This window comes from Oryzias latipes, chromosome 3, assembly GCF_053564925.1.
Source record: "Oryzias latipes strain Hd-rR chromosome 3, Olatipes_Hd-rR_3.1".
Lineage (NCBI taxonomy): Eukaryota > Metazoa > Chordata > Actinopteri > Beloniformes > Adrianichthyidae > Oryzias > Oryzias latipes.
In genome coordinates, this window is record NC_136239.1 from 26,851,577 (window position 1) to 26,872,909 (window position 21,333).

At 37.5% G+C, this 21,333-nt stretch overlaps 1 protein-coding gene across 3 annotated transcripts in view; it reads right to left on the minus strand.

The window, feature by feature from the left end:
- hipk3b (homeodomain interacting protein kinase 3b) overlaps positions 1 to 20,091 on the minus strand; it is a 34,452-nt gene extending 14,361 nt beyond the window's left edge. The window contains exons 1-3 of one of the 3 annotated variants that reach the window (XM_023953518.2): positions 19,721 to 20,091; positions 12,296 to 13,619; positions 4,085 to 4,208 (exon numbers count right to left, since the gene is read on the minus strand). In XM_023953518.2, coding sequence (XP_023809286.1) covers positions 4,085 to 4,208; positions 12,296 to 13,619; positions 19,721 to 19,793 — 1,521 coding nt within the window. In that variant the 5' untranslated portion in view covers positions 19,794 to 20,091. Of the gene's footprint in view, positions 1 to 4,084; positions 4,209 to 12,295; positions 13,620 to 19,422; positions 19,536 to 19,720 lie in introns of those variants that run through there. The other 2 variants (XM_078944551.1, XM_078944552.1) reach the window with 2 other exon arrangements.
- Between the last annotated feature and the right edge of the window lie 1,242 nt (positions 20,092 to 21,333).

Below are 21,333 nucleotides of genomic sequence, written 5' to 3' on the forward strand. Positions count from 1 at the left end.
TTTAGGTGAACTCTGACCACAGCAACGCTTTGGTCAGATGTCGAGCACAACTCAGATGTCGAGCACAAATGTCACACACATTTGTGGGAGGAGGAGCCCAGCATGACGTCAATCACACTGACGTTAAAAACAACAGTCATTAGAAACTCAGTCTGACTGAGCAGCGATGGCCACACGATGAGGAAATGGACACTCGGATTAAAAAAAGACTTAAACAGATTTTTGACATGTGAAGTAAATACGTCGCCCACAAATGTGATAAGGGCTAACAGCTCTCCAGCATTAGCCACTATATTCTAGTTGGTAAAGTGCAAATGCTTGAGTGTGCTGGTTACATGCAAGCTTAAAATAGGCTGAGCAGGAATTTCACAGCACATAAGAAGCCTCACTAGTATGATTTTTGATCAGGCAGTGGGAACCCCCACTATCCCATGATGAATACACAGCAAGGCATTGTTCATTTGACTCTGACTCTTTCAGAACTACTCCTCCCATTAGTAAATTCCTAAAACAGATGGATTGAGGTCGCGATATTCCCTCATTATCAGTTGAACATTTTATAAAACGTAACAGAAAATGTAAATCCATATAAATAACCTCAAGAGACTCTGGTTTTCATCTCTTTGCTCTATGTAATGTCATACACACAGATCAGAAAGGAAAATACCTAATTGTACAGAATTATATTTAAAAAAAACACTCTGAAGGACTTCATTGTTTTAAATGTCTGTTTGTGTTTCAAAGACTTCCAAGCTTTTTCTATTCCCTTTAGAGACTTCAACTTTGAACTAAAGTTCTTTTTCCACCAGAAGTTATAGTCCTCATCCTTTCTGCTGTCCAAGGGACCCCATTTGACTTCCACAGAGAACCAGTCTTTGGACAGCCTTAACACTCCACGCTGACACACCTTCAGCCTCCAAGTCAGGGGTGTCAAACTCATTTTTCGCCCAGGGCCACATCAGCATAGTGGTTGTCCTCAAAGGGCCAGATATAACTTATACATGTAACTAAATTTAATTTAAAACAAATGTAACTACTCCTTCATGTTAAATAACTTATTATTTATTTATTCTAACTTTTTAAAGCGACAATTACAGTTGCATAGAAAACATATGTTTGCTTGTTATTCTAGCATAAATCCTTTTTAAATTTTGTCCGCTTATTAAAACCCACATAACTCTATTAATTAACGATCAGACTGTCCAAGTGATTAAAGGAAAATAACATAAAACTGAGCTAGAAAGAACATGTGTTTCATGTAACATTTTTGAACAACAACTGATGGTTTGATGACAACAATTTGTCTGGATACACAAATAAGACCTACAAAGATTGAATAATTGCAACAGCAGCTACACATAAATAATATGTAATCAACTAAAAAAATTATTTTAAGAAATTAAATACTTTTATGCTCTCGCGGGCCACATAAAATGACATGGCGGGCCACATTTGGCCCACAGGCCTTGAGTTTGACACATGTGCTCGAAGTGATTCATTTGTCAGCTAGGCAAGACTCCCAATAGGAAAAAGAGAGATTAGCAGGCACATGCACTGAATGCCATGGCTCCAACACTTGGGAAGTAGATGATAAAGATGTCAGGAAGTGAAAAGAAGAAAAAACAGACAAAACCCACAGAACAGAGTTCTATTAACGGCAAATATCCAATGACCTGCTGGCTGAATAAGAGTTTTTCACTTCAAAGACAAAAAAAAAAAATCGATTTCACTTGGGAATTAAACAGAGCGGCAACTCCAGGATGAGGTAAGGACCAAAACGAGGGAGGGGGGGAGCCGAGATTATAAATATAATATGCTGTGTGGGGTGAAACAAGACCTCAAGCAGAAAGAGAAAGAGAAAGGAGAAGAGGTGGCAGCAGTTGGGCGAGATTCAGTTAAATTAACCTGTGAACCCCCAGAACCACAACCTACAAGAAAAGGCGGCTTTAGAAAGGGAAGAGGAGATGGATGAAATTATAAAAATAAAAGAACTATAGGATGTGCTAAAAAACATAAGCAAAAACAAACTCAAAATTCTAACATTTACTATAAAAATTAACCTTTTTTCATCCCTTTCTGCTTTACTTCCAACAATATTTACCCATTCATATTGCATCAACTTCTATTCCCCAAGAAATAAATATAAATGATAAAAAGTATGTTGGAATGTTGGCAAGTTTCTACAATTCATTTTTGAATTTCAAATAATTATTATAAAGGAATCTGCTTATTATTATTCACGAGTGTTGTAACATTTAAGCAACATGGAGACATTTTCTTCAGCAGAGATGTGCTGAAGGGCAGTTGGTCATTTGCTGCAGTCTGAAGGAGACCATAACATCTGGAGCAAAGATTCTATAATGGGAACGGCTTTAAAAACGTCGGGTTTTCTGGGTTACAGTTCTAAGTTAGAATGATGGCTAAAAATGACGACAGTCAAGTACTACTCTAAAAACAAGAATCTAAAACGTCTCAATTGCTTTATTCACCTTGTTTATTCAATCAAACTGTCAACTTTGAGAAACTGTTAACTCACCAAAAAAGAGAGCAAGCCAAGTTAATTTAGGTTGCACTTTTCCAAGTAAGAATTGAAAAAACGCTCAACACAGATAAAACAAAAAATGGAATAAATCACACACAAAAAAAACCCCACAAGTTTAAAATAACTTTCTTTTAAAAACTAAAAGCCCGCTAAGATAAGTGCGTTTGAAAGTGTCAGCTGAGTCAGCGGAGTGTCAGGACAGAGCATTCCTCAGTTTTTAAGCCATTGCTTGAAACATTAGATCCCCTCTAGTTTTAAAATGTGAGAGACGGACAACCTATAAAACTGGACCAGACGATAAAAGAGCACTAAAAGGTTTGAGGAATCGAAGAATCTCAGAAATATAATGTGGAGTCTGACCATGAAGAGCTCTGAAAGTAATGAATATAATTTGAAAATGAATTCTAAAATAAACTGAAAGTCAGTAGTCTGTTACAGCCGCAGTGGTGTATGCTCTCTGCAGAAGTTCTGAATAGCCTGGAGGTGGAAAAGATCCTCCAGGCTTAAGCATGTAAAAAGACCATTACAGTAATCCAGGTATGGGGAAATGAAGGCGTGAATGATCCATTCTAGTTCTACCTTAGATACCAGAGACCTCAATTTGTGAAACAACCTGAACATCTTCTGAACTCTCCAGACTTGATTCCTAGCCTACACTACCAGGCATGCAGGGGTCTGAGTTATTCCAAAGGAACACCTGTGTGAATGCTGCCCATTGACAACAGCGCATGGAAATATATTTAAAAACATGCTCTACCACCCGCAGTAGAGCACATCCAGGGTTTCAAATGCTCCAAAAGCTTAAGATGGTGTCATCTTATTCTTTTAGATCCCCTGTTTTACAGACAGTGGCTTCTGAGCCCTACTTCCAATTTTCTACATGCCTAAAATTCCTTTTCCATTGTCTCCCAAACTCCTGCCCTTGCTAACTTCTAGCTTTTCTGTTCTCTCCACTTAACTAAGCAGTCCCTAAATAAAATGAAAAGGTTACACCAATCACCCCAGAGCAATTCTAAACATAGAAACTTGTATCTGCAAAAAGAAAAGAAAAAAAAGGGGGGGGATAATCTTTTAATCATACGTAGACTGGTGCCACTGTTCAGCTCAGATCTCCTTCCGAGTGTTGACTTGTCCCCCCTCTCAGTTCTGTTAAAGGTGAAAAATGATGCCCGGGCCTAAAAATACTCTGATATGAGTGCATGTGTGCAACGCTGCCAAGTGCAATAATTTAGGGTGCCAGATGGGAAGAAAGAGGATCTGACTGGAACTCCACTGGCAGAGTCCATCTGCAACTGGGGAAAGCCACACATCCCAGAAGCAAGGGCAGACACAGCCAAGGCTCAACTATGAAGGGGATGAATCCCACACCTCTTTACAGATGTACAATTATCACAAATACATAACTTATAACAAAATTAGACAATTATGTCACCAACAAATGGGTTTCCAGAGCAAAAAGCAGATAAGAAAAAGCACAATGGACACAAAAAACAATAATGGAGGAGTTTATAAAAAGTGAGTGGCAGCAGGAAGGCCATTTACCTGATCATACTCCAAAGCCCCAGGATAAAGAGGCCAGCCCAGAAACAGTTCAGCTATCACGCAGCCTAGAGACCACATGTCTATGGCTTCACAAAACGGCAATCCCAGAATAATCTCAGGAGCCCTGTGGGGAAGACAATACACACAAGTGTTAGTCTTCAGTATTCAAAAGTCATTTGAACACTTTATGAATATTTAACAAAGTTCTGAGATTTAACTATTCCAGAAAAAAAAGGCAAGAATCTAATTACAATTAGCATCTACAAGTTGTTGAATGAGTCTACAACCTTGAAATATCCACTGCTGAAGACTTTCCAATTTATTCATGTCCTTCTTAGTTGTGCGGTCCAACTCTCAATAGCATTCAGGTGAAATTGTTTGATACATGTGTAGAAACCATGCTATTTATAATCCAGTATTGGGTTTATACTTGAACGCTAAGTATCTGCAGAATCTGCCAGATGATTAAGGTTGGAATGAAACTTTTAAACAAGATATTGCATCTACGTTGAGGCAAAAAAAAGTATTTGGCAGTCACTGATTCTGCAAGTTGTCGCACTTAAAAAGAGAAGTCTGTAATGCTCATCATAGGTACACTTTAACTGAGAGAAAAACAACAATCAGCACAGAGATAACAATGCATTTAACTTAATCACTAGTGTTTCACACGAGCCAGAAGACTTTAAAGCTTCCTAAAGCCCAGTGTGGGCCTACTTTCCATTCGAAGAGAATAAATAGGAGGTGACGCTAAGTGACTGAGCTACTATTTAGTGGACCAAAGGAGAAAACAACTTTATCGACAACACACAACAAACGCACAAAAAAACTAATATTTGCAAATGAACTATTTCCAGGAACTTGCACACTTCAAGAGTATATAAATTATACTTTTCCACGCTGTTACATACTCCAATTTTTAATAAAAGTTTGTTTTTAAGAGCTTATGAAAACTGTTTAACTGAGGAACTGGAAAGGTATGAAGAATCGATCGATACAGATTTATTTATACGTGGATGCCTGATGTAAGTGCACCATTAGAGTCTATTTGTCTCTGATGACATCAAGACGGATGAAACTAATGTGTCGAGTTAGTTTGCAGTATTTTTCTTCTATAAAAACAAAAAAGGTCCTTTGAGACTTCCTGTGGCCATACTTCCTGTGTGTGAACTTAACAGTAAGTTTACCCTATGATCAAATGAGGCAACACTCTGTCACAGATGCTGTCCCCTGTCAAGATAACTCCAAGTGCTTCAGTAAACCATTAAAGCCATCTCTACAAAACTAAAAGCCTGTATAAAAAAAGGCATGATGAAATAAAGTAATAATCCCAAGAAACTTTACAACACAAAGGCTTTTAAAACCAAGGAATCAAGATGTGCCACAGCCCCAAGCCAATATTTTAGCAGAAATATTGCAAATCTTTTAAATTAGATTTGCTATAGGTAATTTAAAGTTAGCAATTGGTATAAGTTCACAATAAATTTCGGCATTTCTTTTATTAAATATAGACAAAAAATAGATTAAATGGAGCCAACATTTACAGAGAGGTTGCATTTTCTTCTCCCATAAAACCTTTTGTACAAATGCAATATTTTTCTTATTTCAAAAGAAACGATTTGAAATAGGCCATTTGTTGTGTTCACATTGCTAATATTTTTATGACAACTTGGGGGGAATTTATATTTTACAAGAAAAGCTGACATATTTTGAATGGGGCGGCAGTGGCTCAGGCGGTTGAGCAGGTCGTCCGATTATCGAAGGGTTGGCGGTTCGATCCCCGCTCCCCCCAGCCAACTGTCGTCGTGTCCATGCCTCCAGTGTGCAGCTGTGTGAATGTGTATGATCTCGGTGATGGCCAGCGGGGCAAACTGGAAACTCAGACTGCCCCAGGGCAGCTGTGGCTACATCAGTAGCTTACATCACAAAGTGAGAATGAGGAGTGAATGACTAATGGACACATTGTAAGCACTTTGAGCGTCTGGAAAAGCGCAGATAAATCCAATCCATTATCATTATTATAACGGTATTAGGGATGGTTACCACATGGAAATGTATAACCACACTAAAGTCTGTCTTGCATTTGTTAGTACACGGCACATTAGGAAACCTTTCAAACAGGAAAGAAAAAATATTTGTGTTTGAAATATTTAGACTTATTAACATTTCTTTGGTATTTTGATGGATTTATTTCAGTTTGAAATTAATGTAATTCTTTTAGTTCATAAATGTATTAAACCCTTGCTGTTCCTGAACAATTTAGTTTAAATGTGTAACATTTCCTAACCCATAAAATGAATATAAATTCTTGGAACAAAGCAAATAGGTAATAGCTAGATCCTGCAAGAGATTACTTTTTTCAGTCAAAGTAAATGGAAAACAAAGGAACTTATTTACACCCCATTTTGCATTTATGATATTGTCATAATTTTAGATATTTAAAAGTGGGTTTGGGTTAGAAATGTTGCTTTTGTAACCCCTTCTGTGAACTTCTTCTGTCTGCTTGCTACAACTTTTAACGTTTGGGTGCATGCAGCACAGGACATTCACTGTTTTCTTCCGTTTGATTTTGTGTACAGTGGAAAGTGCACCAACTCATACTAAAACAGAGAGAACAAAGCAGAAAACCACACATCACAGCTTTGGTTTGAACAGATGAGTGGATGTTGCCATGGTTGCATGACTCTGTCCAAACCGACGTAAATAATAAGCGAGCGTCTACAATGAAATCAAACCTGTTATCCTTCCTGAGGATGTGACGTGCGAGCCTGAGTGCTACTGAATGCTGGAAGAGCAAAAGCCTCGTGACAACCGCCACGTGAAAGAACCACAGAGGACACACACAACATTACAGAGCCAGGTGACGCCATCCTGTAAACGTCTTCATTACTTATAAATTGCATGCTGCTGGGTTTCAATAAATCTTCACTCACAGGCATCTCCGTTTCCAATGTTCTCTTCAGCGGGCTGCAACATTATCACAAGACCCCGAAATGTAGCTTAGGACATTTTTTAAATCTCAAAAAGGAAAATAGACGAAACGAAAGACTAAGACAAAAAAAAAAAAAGCAAACTTGATTAGTTTTTTAAAAATAAATGTAGCTCTAACCTGAAGAAAAAGAACTGCATTTCCCTTTGCTATACCCTCAAAGAAAAGAGTAACGGTTACTTTGCACACAGCTGGAAATGGTCATAATTCCTACATGCTCAAATTAGTCTTTAACAGGACCAAACAAGCAGAGAAAATAACGTCAGCTTAATTACTAGTTGAATACATTTCTCTAAATAAATTATTAATAATTACAAATTAGTTTTTTACAGAACCAAGAAAGAGGGTTTCCTTCCGCCACTAGCTTATTTATTTAACATTTGTGTCTTTCTACTTATCCCTAGAACTACTTTAAAAGGATAGTTTTTTTTCCCTTTACGTTCCATTTATCTTCAAACTGTCACAGTGATCGGGCTAATTTTCAAATTTACCAGATGTTATATTTGCCTGTGAATACTACGTTATCCAGAGTAGAATACTAATACAATGCATCCTGTTAATGCCTGAATGGAGGAGGAGACAAATGACCGATAATGCAAAATGTAACAACGTCAATTCAAAGGACTCCTTCTCTTAAAAGCGCTGAACTTTTTCTTTAAAGACAGGTATACATTTGTCAACAGTGGAGGTGATTGCTTTTCTGACAGTAAAAACGGCTATTAATATAGCTGGATGACCCTAAAGAATCAACCGTGACTGGGGAACCCTTTCCTGGTTGCTCAGTAATGGAGCATAACTCAATGCCGCCTCCTGAAACTGTAATTCCACACACTCTGAGCACCCTGCATTATTAATTGGAGATGCACATGCACTCTGATCTGAGCAGACCTTCAATTAAGGATACAAAGCTTGAAGCACACTTTACAGATGTAAAACACTCAACGTGTTGACACAGAGCCAGTGTTTTAAGCTGGCTTTTAAAATCCAAAAAAGACTGCCTTTTTTTTCCTCTTTTGAACATAAATCTATTTCAAAATCTATGAAGAAGTGAAAATCATAATTAAAAAAAAATTCCCATCAAAGATCTTTGGTTTTCTGAATGTAAATTATATTTCCTTCATTTACAAATGTTCACCAGTGCTCATTCATTTTTCATTTTCTTTTGTTTTTTATTGTTAGTTTGTAGCATGTAGCCCTGAAATTCTGTCTAATCTTCCTAAATGCTTTGCAAACTTAATTTGAGGAAAATGTAAAAACAAATTAATTGATACCCTCTTTCATTTTATTCTTTGCATTTGATTGTTAGCAGATTTTTGATTGATATTTTAGTTTAAATTGTTCCTCAATATATACTTCAAAACCAAACTGATTTATATGTTAATATTTTCTCTGAATTTTTGCAGTCACTGTGAATCGTTTTCATTTTTGGAGATGTAGTTTTAAAATTTTTCTTGATTTATATTGTGATTACCTTTTTTCAGTCAGCTCCCTCATTTTACCTGTCGTAAGGTGTAGAAGATTGTAGAATGTAAAAAATACCTCATCTTTACACTCTTTCGACTTTTCAAATTCAAAATGATAATTTTTTATACTAAACATTTCCATGTTTCATTATCTTCACTAAAAAGTATTAGTATTACATTTAATTATTACATGTTAATCTCCTTCATACAGCATTTATTGCAATTTCTACATGTCACTATTTAAAATAAAATTGCTGACTGAACCATGGAACCACAAAGTAATGTGGTTCCATAGTTTTATTCCTTTTCTACGTTCAGCTTAGTAGATATGTGGTGACAGGGAGGAAAACCTCTCTGCCTAAGTTAATTACCTGCTTCCAAAGGACTTCAGTTGTCTTAATCAAAATATTCTAGGAGCCAGGCGAGGGACCATGGACAAACCAGAAAAAAGGGTCACCAACTTTCCAGCTTTATTTTAATCTAAATAAGATTTCTGACAGAGAAAGATAATTGTTTCTTCTCTAATTGTATTTGAGGGTTGCTTCCAGCCTGTCACAGCTGAATCAATTTATACACACGCAATAAAAATGTACATGGGAACCTCTAAACAGCTGATACTAGTGTGCTAGCTGACCTTGAGCAAGTAAGTTTGACTGCTCGGTGTTTCAAGCTGTCCTTATTTCATTTTGGCTGCCTATGTGTTTCACCATCTATAGAAGTCAAGGCACACTGGGCGGCGTCCCCTGAGCTATTTTAAGCAACCTTCCACACTCAGCCTCAGCAACGTTGTTCATTCACAGTATGCTTTGCATTTTCCTGTACTTGAGATGGGAATTAAGCAGCAGATAAGTTGAAGAAGCTGCTTCACTATCGAACTTTGTTCAAAGTGGATAAAAGGGTCAAATTAAAAGAATATGCCAAAATACATATATACATCATTTTTTCAGAGCTCATTTCCAGCAGGGTTAAAAAAAAATCAGTTTATATGTATTTCTGTATTTAAAAAATTACAAGAATAAAAAAGCTTTATAGGATGACAGTATTCGTATACAGGACCTGCTATTTTAGCTAATGAACTGACAATATAAGGATTCATGAAATTGGTTCTAACACAAACTAAATAGAAAATTCTAAAAACTGCTCAAAACAGCAGCAGGTCAAAATCCAGGACACATTTAATCCACTTTGAACCAAACATTGGGGCATGAACAAAGGAAAAACTGTAGTAGCTAACCTCCTACTCGACTGTCCCATTGTATAGATGCATGCTTCAAAAGTGTGAAGGACTGAAAAATGGTGCAGATGAACCGCAAACAAAATTTGAAATGTGTTTTTGAAAATATAAAGACAAAATGTATTAAATGAAGTAGATGTTGCTGTAGCCACATACAGTAACTTTAATAAAACAAAAGTAGTCAAAACATTTCAAATGTTGCCATAGTAGCTATGTTGTCATCATTTTCACAAGCTGAGGTTTCTGTGTTCCAACGTCAAATCTGAAAAGTCCTTGGTTTCACAACAAGATGGCATGAATGAAACTTCTTAGATACATACAGTTTAAAAAAATTATAAAAGACACCTGCCATTGGCAGGCAGTTGAATAAAAAATACATAAATAAAAATAATCAGTCAAAAAAGACTGTCCGTTTGTGCCAGACCAAAAATGGCTTGGTGACACATCAGGGTAGGTTTACACATGACTCTCTGCTCTTGCAGAATCAGCTGAATAACATCAACATGTCAAGTAAAAGCTCGTTTTGCACTGTATCCATTTCCCTTGATTTTACCAAGTTCAGCTCAGTGATGCATATACTTTGAGAGAAGACAATGATGCTCAACCACATTAGAATTCTTCTTAAAGCAAATTGTTGCAAAGCTAACACGGAATATCAGTTATAAATGCTGTTTAACACAAAGAAAATATGATGGAAACGTTTTTATGGGGGTAATCAAGTGCCAGCACAAAAAGCTTTGATTGTATTTGGTAAGCCTTCCAGGGTTTAAAAAGCAATAACCTATATAAAAGTGATAGGAAAGAGGTGGTCATTAAAGTTTGATGTGAAGGGAATAAAAAATTAACATTTATAGGCTCTTTTTTTTTTTAGACAAAAACACAATATTTCTAACAAAAAGTTTGGATTGAAATGAATGCAAATCAATTTCTGCTGCCTTTATGGATTGAGATAATAAAAAAATGTAATGTTCAAGACCATAAAATGTGTCTTAGTAAATACACACTCAGTGTGGAAAAATAAAGCTCTTCGTCATAGAGCTTGGCCTAATAGTCAAAACTGGGGGATACATTTCTACCAAAACAGAATTAAAATACTGCAAGGAATCTGAAAAACAGCAGTTATATGTAGACAGTTTTGTTCAATTTCGTATATGAACCAAACATGTCTGACTATGCATGTTGCAGTGTTTTTTTTTCCTGTGTAAATGCTCTTTTATAATAATCTCTTCTGAGAAGTAATTTTTCAGTGAAGTTAAAAAAGGTGCAAAGAAATAAGTAATGATAAGCAAAAAACAGAGAACTGGTATTATTTGTGCTAACAAAAGACATTTGTCACCTAAAGCTCACACTATTAAAAAGTGGATAATATTGTAGAAGCTATTTCAACGTAGGCAACATATATTGGTCCCTTCATGAATGTTAAATTTAAGAACATTTTTTCATGAAAAAGCTACAACCTATCCAACACACTGTAATAATGTGGGCACATTTTTAATCATTCCCACTCACACAGAGCCCTTTGTGTGTCAATCATCTAAGCTTGAAATTCTTTTGCTGTTAAAATAGTTTTAAGGGTGCCAAAACTATTCAGTCAAATGGACTATCAGCAACTCTGACAACCGCCAAAAATGTCATTTTTTGAGAGTGTGCCTACACCACAAATGCCAGTATTGTGTGTTTGCAAGTAACTACACAGGATTGTACAGTGAGACCAGTTGTACCTGTAGTGCTGAAAAGCACAGCTTCAGAATAATTAGGAATGATGTACTAGAAAGAGTCAAATCAGGAAGTGAATTTCTGATGAATTACGGCCGCTTTACAGAAACTATGTCCAAGAGTTTTTTTTTTACGTTGGCTAAAAATGGCGTAATCATATTTAAAAGACCACTGAAAACGCATTTAAAAGAGCTCAAAATATCATTGGAGTGGATATTTAATATTATGGGTATATTTCTTGTAAAAAAAAAAAAAAACTCTGCAATTCTATTCTATTATCATCTTAAAACGTGTTTCACTACTTTTTTTACTCTACATTTTTTAAAATACAGGGGACACTAACAAAGAAGTAAAAAATAAGCTGCAGTGACATTTCCAGTTGTCCAACTTCCACTAGATCAGAAACAACCAGGAGATTGGTTTAAAAAAAAAAAAAAAAAGATTCAGATTTAGCAATGTAAAAAAGTACATGTGATTTCCCTAAGTTTCTGCAACTCTGTGCTAAATATGTACAAATTTATCAGCAAACTTATGACTTAAATACTTTTGCATCCCACATAATAATAGGACTGTGTATCAAGTTTAAGTATGAAACCAGTTTGCATTATAGCTTTGATGAAATTTGACAAATTTATGTTGCATTTTGTTATTAAAACTATATTGGTTTAATTGTGTTTTTAAAGATCAAAAACACTTAAGGCCTTCCCTTAAAAAGAATGCATATTTTGTATGTGTTGTAAAAGCAATTAAAACTTCATTGCTTCATCACAATCTTACTTTGTTAGTAATCCTTTACTTTTTCTTTAACTCACCTGTAGTACCGGGATTGGAGGTACGTTGAACACACTGCTTTGGACACATGGCTGGCAGAGCCAAAGTCTATCACCTTCACCCTGTAGGGCTGCCTCACTGGGTCCACCAGCATAATGTTCTCCGGCTTGAGGTCTGCATGTATCAGACCCATGCTCTTTAACTTTTTCAGAGCTGTTGCTACCTGCTGCAACACAGGTCTGATAACTTTCAGGGGCAGTGGGCTGAACTTATTCTGCTTCAGGAAATCATACAGATTCTGTTCGAGCATCTCAAAAACTAGGCAGGTGTGGCTGCGATGCTGAAAGCACTCGAAGGCTCGCACCAGGTTGTGCTCATCCGCGTTCTCGCCACTCAGACGAGCAAGGATGCCAACTTCGATTTGACCCTGCCTTGCATATGAAGGATGATTTTTCAGTATCTTGACAGCTACCACCTCACCTGTGCCCCTCTTCCAGCACTTCACCACCTGACCAAATGTGCCACGTCCGAGGAAATCCAGCACTTCATAAGTATTCTTCATGGAACACAGAACTTCATGCTGTACTACCTGATAGTCCCCATCCCCACCTCCTGTCCCTCCTGCAGCACCTACTACCCCATGCCCTACACATGGCTTAGAGGGACCCCCACCAGCCCCAATAGCTGCCGGCGCTGTCACAGTTGCGTTCCCAACATTGGTTGTTTGCAACATGGCAGGCAACATAGACAGTTCCTCCACAATCTGCATTGTGCTCCCTTGGTTTTCCAGCTCCTCGCTCTTACGTTTCAGCCCACATCGCTGAAAGCTGTCAGCTGAGTTCAGACCTCCCCACTTCTCTTCTTCTTCTTCGTCTCTCTCCTCCTCGTCTCCTCCTCCCTCAACTCCTCCACTGCAGCCCTCTCCCCTTCCCCCTCCTCCTGCCCTTGTTGCTCCACCGCTGCTCCCACTTGCTGTATCTGTCTGATGCTGCTGGCACTTCCCCTGTGACTGGACAACCCCTGCTTCCTGTTGTCGCTGGGCCACAAGTCGGCCGGGTTCTCCTCCTCCTCGTTTTTTATTGGTCGGTTGTCTTTGTATGCCACGAACCACCACTGTCTGCACCGGATACTCCTGTCCTCCACGTATTTTCAGGCCCACTGCCAAGTCTCGGTTCACAAACGAGTGGGCTTGCTTCGTTGGGTGCACAATTCCAAGGGTTCTGTTGTTCAGATAAGTCCGTCTGTGTGCCCTCTCATGGTACACACAGCTGCTGGGCTCAACTTTGAGTTTCTTCACACTGCTAAAGGCACTTGTCTGGGTTTGATAAATGTGTGGTGGGTAGACCAAAACTTGTGAGGCCATACCTGAGAAGAGAAAAAAAAATGGATGATTAGGTCCACAGAAAATAGCCATCTTTACAATTACTGAAATAAATGCAACAAACCCTAAAAGAACTGAAAACCTTTAGGTCATGTCCTTTATTTGTTTGCCTAAGTTCAGCATTAAGTTACAAGTCGTACATAAAATATAGCCCAATTATCAGATTTACGCTCTCAATCCCTTGTTTAAATTATGCATTAAAACATTAAATTGATTGCCTTAGTGACTATTGAGCCAACTGAGAAAACGATAGAGAAAAAGAGTTTGTTCTCCTTTTGAACATTTATTTTAGTGGAAAACAATTTGAGATTTTAAACAGGCTTTTTCACAAACATTCTGGCCAAGATTTGAAAGGTTTTGTGAAATATACACAACCAACAATTATAAAAGGGAAGCAATGTGTTGCATACTGTGGGATGGTAAAGCGGATAGCATGACAGGAATGCTTTACCTTCACAGCTAGCTTTTGTGCTATATATGGTTAGACACCACTGCAGTGATGGGATTACCCACAAGTTGACTGATATAGAAAAAGAACAAATACATTTTCCTATATGGAAACATACAAGTCTAGTCCCATCCCTCCAATGTTCTACATTCCCAGCTTACAATTTAACTGCTATTGTTTAAAGCAGTGTTACACCGTGGACTGAAAACTGTCACGGTACAATAACCAACTATACTAATGTATAAATGTTAATGAGGGAATTTGTCTTGTGTTTTAAAAGCCCTTTGACAGGACAATAAGCATTAACAATAAAGCATTATAAAAATGCAACCCGTTTAACATTTAGTATGGAGATGAGTTCCACATGTAGTGCTGGACATATAAAACACCTCAATCATTCTTCCCAACTCGCTCCAATCCCACCAACACCCCCACACAGCAGATGACTAACTTCTCAAAGGTTTGCATGACCTATTCCAGCAATTTCCATCCATCCTACTGCATGTCTCTAAGCAACCATCAATGCGGACAGGAGACAAACAAAATACAACAGGTTGACGAAGCATTATAAAGCTAAAAAGTCAATTTACTTACGACTTGTGTATAGTGTATATTAAAACATTGCATGTTCAAACAATGTCAACAGCCTCTCAAATTCTGTGAAATTAGTTATATGTTAAGTTAAGAAGGGGCAAAACAATCATTAGGATATAAAGATAAACAGGTCAAATTTTTTATCCAGTTAAAATTACACATTAATGCAAAATAGGTATGATAAGTAATACCAGTGAACTGTCTCCCGAAATAAATATACCTAATGCAGTGCCCACTTGTGCTGTGGTAACATTAGCTCCTTGAACTACCCCTATGACTCTATTCTGGGCAGCAAAATACAGTTAGCACATTGCATTGGCACTCCTTTTCGTATTTTCACTCCATTTACCAACTTCAGTACAAAAAAAAAGAAAGATTTAACACCTGTTCTGACTTCGAGCTTTAAAATGAGCAAGAGCCAAAGTAAATGCCCTTTCTTGTTTTGCCCGTCTTTAGTCGTTTGCTATTAGGCTGTGATTATTCAAAGTCTAAATGTCATTTCTTGGCAGTTGTTTACAATGGCAGCAGTTTTCAAAATCTATCATCTTGTTTCATTTGGACATTAGAGCAACACGTTCCAGCTCCGATGTAATTGGACCCTCCATATATCATGCCTCAACTGCCAGTAAGCCAACAACACACACACTTGCTCTAACCAGAGCTTTTGAGTTATTAAAGCATTTCAAAATAAAAAAGAATACCTTACCAGGTAGTTATCAAAAAGAAACATGTTGTACAAAACAGCATGCACAGTGACAAACGAGCAAGTGTCGTTTCAATCCAAACTACAAGAATATATGTATGCTCACATGGGTGCATTCATTAACCTCAATTATCAGCTTCTGTATACAAAGCATGACTACAGTAAAACTGCCCAAGAAATTAGATAAAAGACCACTCAAAATAGCAATGTAACATGGTTATTAAAAATGATATTCTGAACAGGCAGGTCAATTTCTTCACGATTACGTGCATGCGTTTAAAGCTGAGGCGAGAACTCCCGATATTACACTCAATAATACAATAATATGAATCTTCTTTCACTTTTGGCTTTTCCCATCAGTGGTCGCCACAGCGAAACAACCTCTCTTTCGAGGATGAGTCGCATGGTTAACTTGGCAATGTTTTACGCCGGATGCCCTTCCTGACGCAACCCTCTCAATTTATCCGGGCTTGGGACCGGCACAGAAGCAGAGAAGGGAACAGGGAGCAGCCTGGATTCGAACCCTGGTTTCGCGGACGGAAGGCGCCGCAAACCAGCACAAGCTAAACTGGCTCCCTTAATAATACAATAATATGAATAATGAGCTTAAATTAGTTAACTGTTTGAAACACAAAGTCTCCTAAATCTCTACTTAGGGCCCTTCCTCCTTAACATTTTCTTACTTGGTGCTTAAAGAATGGACCTGTCATTATTTCTATATTATGTGGTTAAAACAGTTATTAAAGACACATCTACAGAAGATCTGGAGTTTTCCTGCATCTTATTTAGGGTTAAAACTATGTTTAAAAAAAAAAAAAAAACAATAGTTATGTCTAAACACTTGGAAAAAAAGTGATTTGCAAAACTCGTTTTTAGGTTCCAACAGCTGATGTAATAAGTATTTATGGACACATTTAGTCGAGGAGATGTTGTTGAGTGAGAGGTCAGCTAAAGGGACCCAATAAAACCCATGGATTATGAGATGACAAAAAACTAACAGCAAAATGACATTAAAATGCACATACATTATTAATTAATTTGTGCATGGAACAATCCCATTTTACTTCTATGACCACTATAGCTTTTTTCATATAGATTTTATGGTCAAATTAGGAGTCAGGTTGCCTCAGTCAGTCAATTTACAGCAGACATTAATGTGTATGAACTAAAATAGAATTTAGCCTCTTCAGTGTGAACAGAAAAAGAGGAATTTTTACTCAGTAGTTACAACAAACAAACAAACCACCTCGCTTCAGTTTTACTGGACTTTAATGCTGCTCATATCCCATCAGTCTTACATGGGATTTGCTGTCCTCCCTCACCACGCTGTTGTTCTCCTTGTGTCTTGTGAAGCCTTTTTTTTTATGCTCATTAAGCACAAGTCTATTTTTCTAAGCCATACGATCTTGTCTTATTTCTAATGTACTCAAGTACATTGATGCTAACCTAGTAAAAAATCTGTTACTGTTAAAAAGGCAAAATGAACATTTTCTCGTATGCATCCTGAGCATGTATGCTGAACTGTCTCGTTTTCTGCAGCACTTAATTCTTGTTTATTCCTTTGGTCGATTTCTGAATCCCTTTTCCCCCGCTATTTAATAAAACTAATAAAAAAAACGAAATGAGGAGACCAAAACATTAACAAGAATTATTTAAAAAAATACTTAATTAACAAAATAATAGTAACAAAAGAAGTTTGAAAACTGAAGTCCAAATAGAAAACGTGGAGATGCTAGGAATGCATAAGTTGATTTTCTTTGAGCAATAGAGATACTAAAAATTTCGAGTATTAGACACTTGAATTATTAACATGTTTCTTCCAAAGAACATTGGGACAGTTAAAAAGCCGTTAGGCTTTTTCAAAAACAATATTAATGAGAATCAGGAAGTGCTACACACTGAAATACTACACCCACAAACAGGAACAAGAATTGATCAGTGAACATCATAGCATGAAAAAACTGTAAACACAAAAAAAAATCTAGGAATAAACACAAAGAGAGTGCTGTCACAAAGGCGCCAGGAACCAAAAGCGTCTCTGGTGTTTTCAAAGTCGTGTGATGCACGAAAGTAATTATGGGTTTACAACGTAATATGTGTTTACATCCAAGATCAGGGGGGTATTCCAGTAAGCATGTTTAAGCTACCCTGACTTTAACCCTGAACTCTGGCTGAAATCCTCCTGAACTTGCTTACTCTGAGTATGTCAGTTCCAAAAGACCGGATATAAGTTAGCGTAATTATGCTCGACTTGGTAACCCTGGGTTAATGTACATAAAGACATTCTCAATGGATCGCCGATTTCCAAAGTCACCATGGCAACGCGTGGAGAGAAAAAAAAGAGAGCGCTATACTTCGGTGAGACGAGTCGGAGATTTTAATGACGGTGTATGAATATTATACGCCCATCAAAAAAGTAATACGACTGCATCAGTAAAAGAAAGAGTTTCTGCTTGGAGAAAAAGAACGGACAAAGTAAATGCATGAGTTTCTATCTCATTTCTATTTTCATTGAGACGCATGTATGTATATATATATATATATATATAAAACTTATTGAACTTAAATGAATTACTTCAATTTGAAACAAGTAGTTGAGTTAAAAAAAATTTAACCTAATTCATTACGACTACCCAACTCAATATTTTTTTACAACTCAAATTTACATATTTATCTAACTAAATGTCATATTACTCAAATTCAATTATGTTTTTTCATCTTAATTTATTGTACTTCTTTAACTCTCATATGTCTAAGTTTGAGCCTGCAGATATACCGGTACTCATTTTTATAACAATGAAATGATTGAAACAAAATGGCTTCACAACATGAAACATAACATCATTTCCCAATTCTCGGACTATAACGTTACACTATAAATCAGTTGGGGTGCTAAATAAACTCATCCTCTCCCTCCCTCTCACTCATGGTGCAGAAAGAATTAAACATAACTGGACAAATAACTAGACAATATACAGCAAAACAGCTAAACACATTTGGTCAAAAACCCACACTTAAACCCAAATCCGTCCAGACAGGCAAAGGGAATGGTATCCCACAATTCCTTGCGGTGCCGATCTAACAGCAGCACCAAAGTTATACCTACTTAATTGAATTAATTTGAATGAAAGTAAAATAACTGTCTGATAACTCTGTGTTATTTTTAAGATGACTTAACTAAAAAATAAAAAATAAAAAGTATCATCTTAACTGAAGCAAATAATTAAGTTAGATCAAATTAAAAAAAAGTTTATCTTTCCAACATCCAAATGTGGTCTTATCACCCTCTCATGGTAAAAAAGGTTTAATCTACTATTATCATCCACTAAATCATCTTCAAATGGACACGCCATGCTGCTTCACCTCTCTGAAAACAAACTAACCTTCAACTAAACCTGCTCCAGACCAGGTTATGTTCAGAGCACGAGTTGCTATAGCAACCTGACATACCCTGAAACATACCTCCCTTTTTGGAACCGAACGCTGAGATTATCCGCTTCCTTAGCCTCAAATTTACCGTGGTAACTAGCATAACCTGATTTCTGGAATACCCCCCAGGTGAACTTTGTGTTGCAACACAAAACTATCCTGTCGTGTTAGCCTCTTCCCTGATCTCATTCTCTTGTTTACAGCCTAAGTCTGAAGCAGGCATACATCAAGATGACATCACTTGGATACCAGATCTACAACAGCCACAATGCTAAACAGACGACCAGTGGGTGTTCCAAGCCATATAAACACAAACACAAGCTGGGAAAGAACAGCGTTAGCATCAAAGCCCTTCTATCCAATCATATCATCTGACTAAAAATCGTGAGTTTAAAGGCAATGATTTTTTTTAAATTTTTCCAATAATTTACTAATTCATTGAAACCCTGTGCTTACAGAGAGCTGCAGGGCAGTTCTAATCTAGTCACTAGAAGTATGAAGTCAGGTGGGTGAGTGGCACTGCCAGGAAACTCGCTAACTTTATATTGACCACTTCAGGCACTCAAAGATAGGAATAATAAAGACTCTAACTGAAATAATTGCATAAAAACACCTTAAACGTCATCACGGCCATTAATGTGCGCCGATGCTCTCACGGTAAATATTCCCATCGACGTCATCGACACAGTTGCAGAGCAAACCAAAGAAAGAAACGTTTCTTTTTCCCTTTGATAAACAAACTGAGAGCTAACACAAGACTGGCACAGACGAAAGAGACGCACGCGCCAAACAACCAACGGCTGAGCAGCTAACTTTATCAGCTAAGTTGAGAATACGTAACATTTAAACGATCTTTTCCACCATTTCCACCAACAAAGACAACAACGGGCGGCTTTCCGTCCACAACTTACCTTCACATAGAGTCACTATAAGTACAATTCGAGGCTTCTCTGAACATGTTATGGACTTACAAATCCATAGCATGAACAGTTCGCCTACATTGCTGCCATCTTGTTCAAGACGACAGGAAGGGAGAGCTCTCTCTCTGTAACGCCACCATCTCCCACGTTAGAAACATGAAATAAGTCTTGCATATGAGCCCCGAGGAGCATCCTACCCAGCCCGTTGGCTAGCTACACAGTTTAAATTGGCCTCGTTCTTCTTTGGGCGACCTTTCCCATCTCCGATAGGGTTGCCGTTACCCCGGTCTAACGTACGGCAGCTCGGCCCTGCCAGCCTCTATAACATGTCCCTTTTCTCTAGCAACTGGAAGCAAATGTTTGTGAACTGACGGCATTACGCAGGCCAGAGCAATAGATCGAAGATGCTTTCCAAAGAGTGAAGCTTTCAATAGGAAAATTAAGGATGCGTCAGAAAACAAAAAAGTCATTCATTCATTCTTTCTTTCTTTAGGGTTTCTTTTGTGTCTATAAATATTTTACTTAAATATCCATAGTTTTTTTGAGTTGTGTTTGAACTACAGCTCTTTGGATCAGTCCTCTATATAAGCAGCAACATAAACCTCTCAAGGAATTATGTCAGGGTGCACAAGCTGGTTTATTACTCAGACAGCCAAGGAGACCCCCAGCTGACAAAAAAGCTGCTCAGAAAAAATCCTCGATGTCTGAGGCTCATCAGAGCTAGACCGGCAACAATTTAATCCACCAAAAGACATTTGTTAGTTGCCGTCTGTCTCCACCATTAACAGCACACCACCAGGTCTAGTTTGCAGTAATGCAGGTGTGAACACCTCTTGAATAGCCTTATTTGTCCTGAGTAAACACTGGTGAGTCAGAAAAACAAAATAGCCGCACATACGTCAGATACAGAGGGTGTTATACAGTTTTATTTTTGCTGTTTGTTGCTTCTCTTCATCCTAACCTAAATTTACTAACCCCCTTAATCCTGTTCAGGGTCACAGGGCTGCTGGAGCTGACCCAGCTACTGTCAGAAAAAGGCATGGTACACCCTGAACAGTTTGCCAGTTCATCATGGGGCATGTTAAAATAGCAGAAATGTAAAACTTCGATTCATCAAATTGACAAAAAGCTATTTTAATAGGACTCATCCATCTTCATTTTAGCACTATTTCGTTTAAAATGTTTGTAAAAAAAAATGTTGACGGTATGGAATAAATAAAGATGATGCACATCACAACTATTTTCCTACAAAAACGGAACCTCACAGACTTGTTTACACGTGGCTCTGTGTTCGTTTGCTCTGGTCTCACAGGGTGGCTGAGTTTCGCAGAAAACGCGCGTTTTTGGTGACTGCAATTTGTCGCCCTCTACCGGACACGTTTGTTAGTTGCAGTAATGAACTTCACCCAGTCACTCCAGAGGTAATGAGGTTCTAGATTTTTTCTAAATAAAAGATCAAACTGATTTTAGAGTTGCATGACAAACTAGTAAAATTATTAGTTGAAATCTTCACACAATTTACCCAAAAAAACTTTTTATTCATTTTTTTTTAGAACAAACTCAAAGTGTTCATAGCACCTACATTGTTTTATTCAATCAAGAGT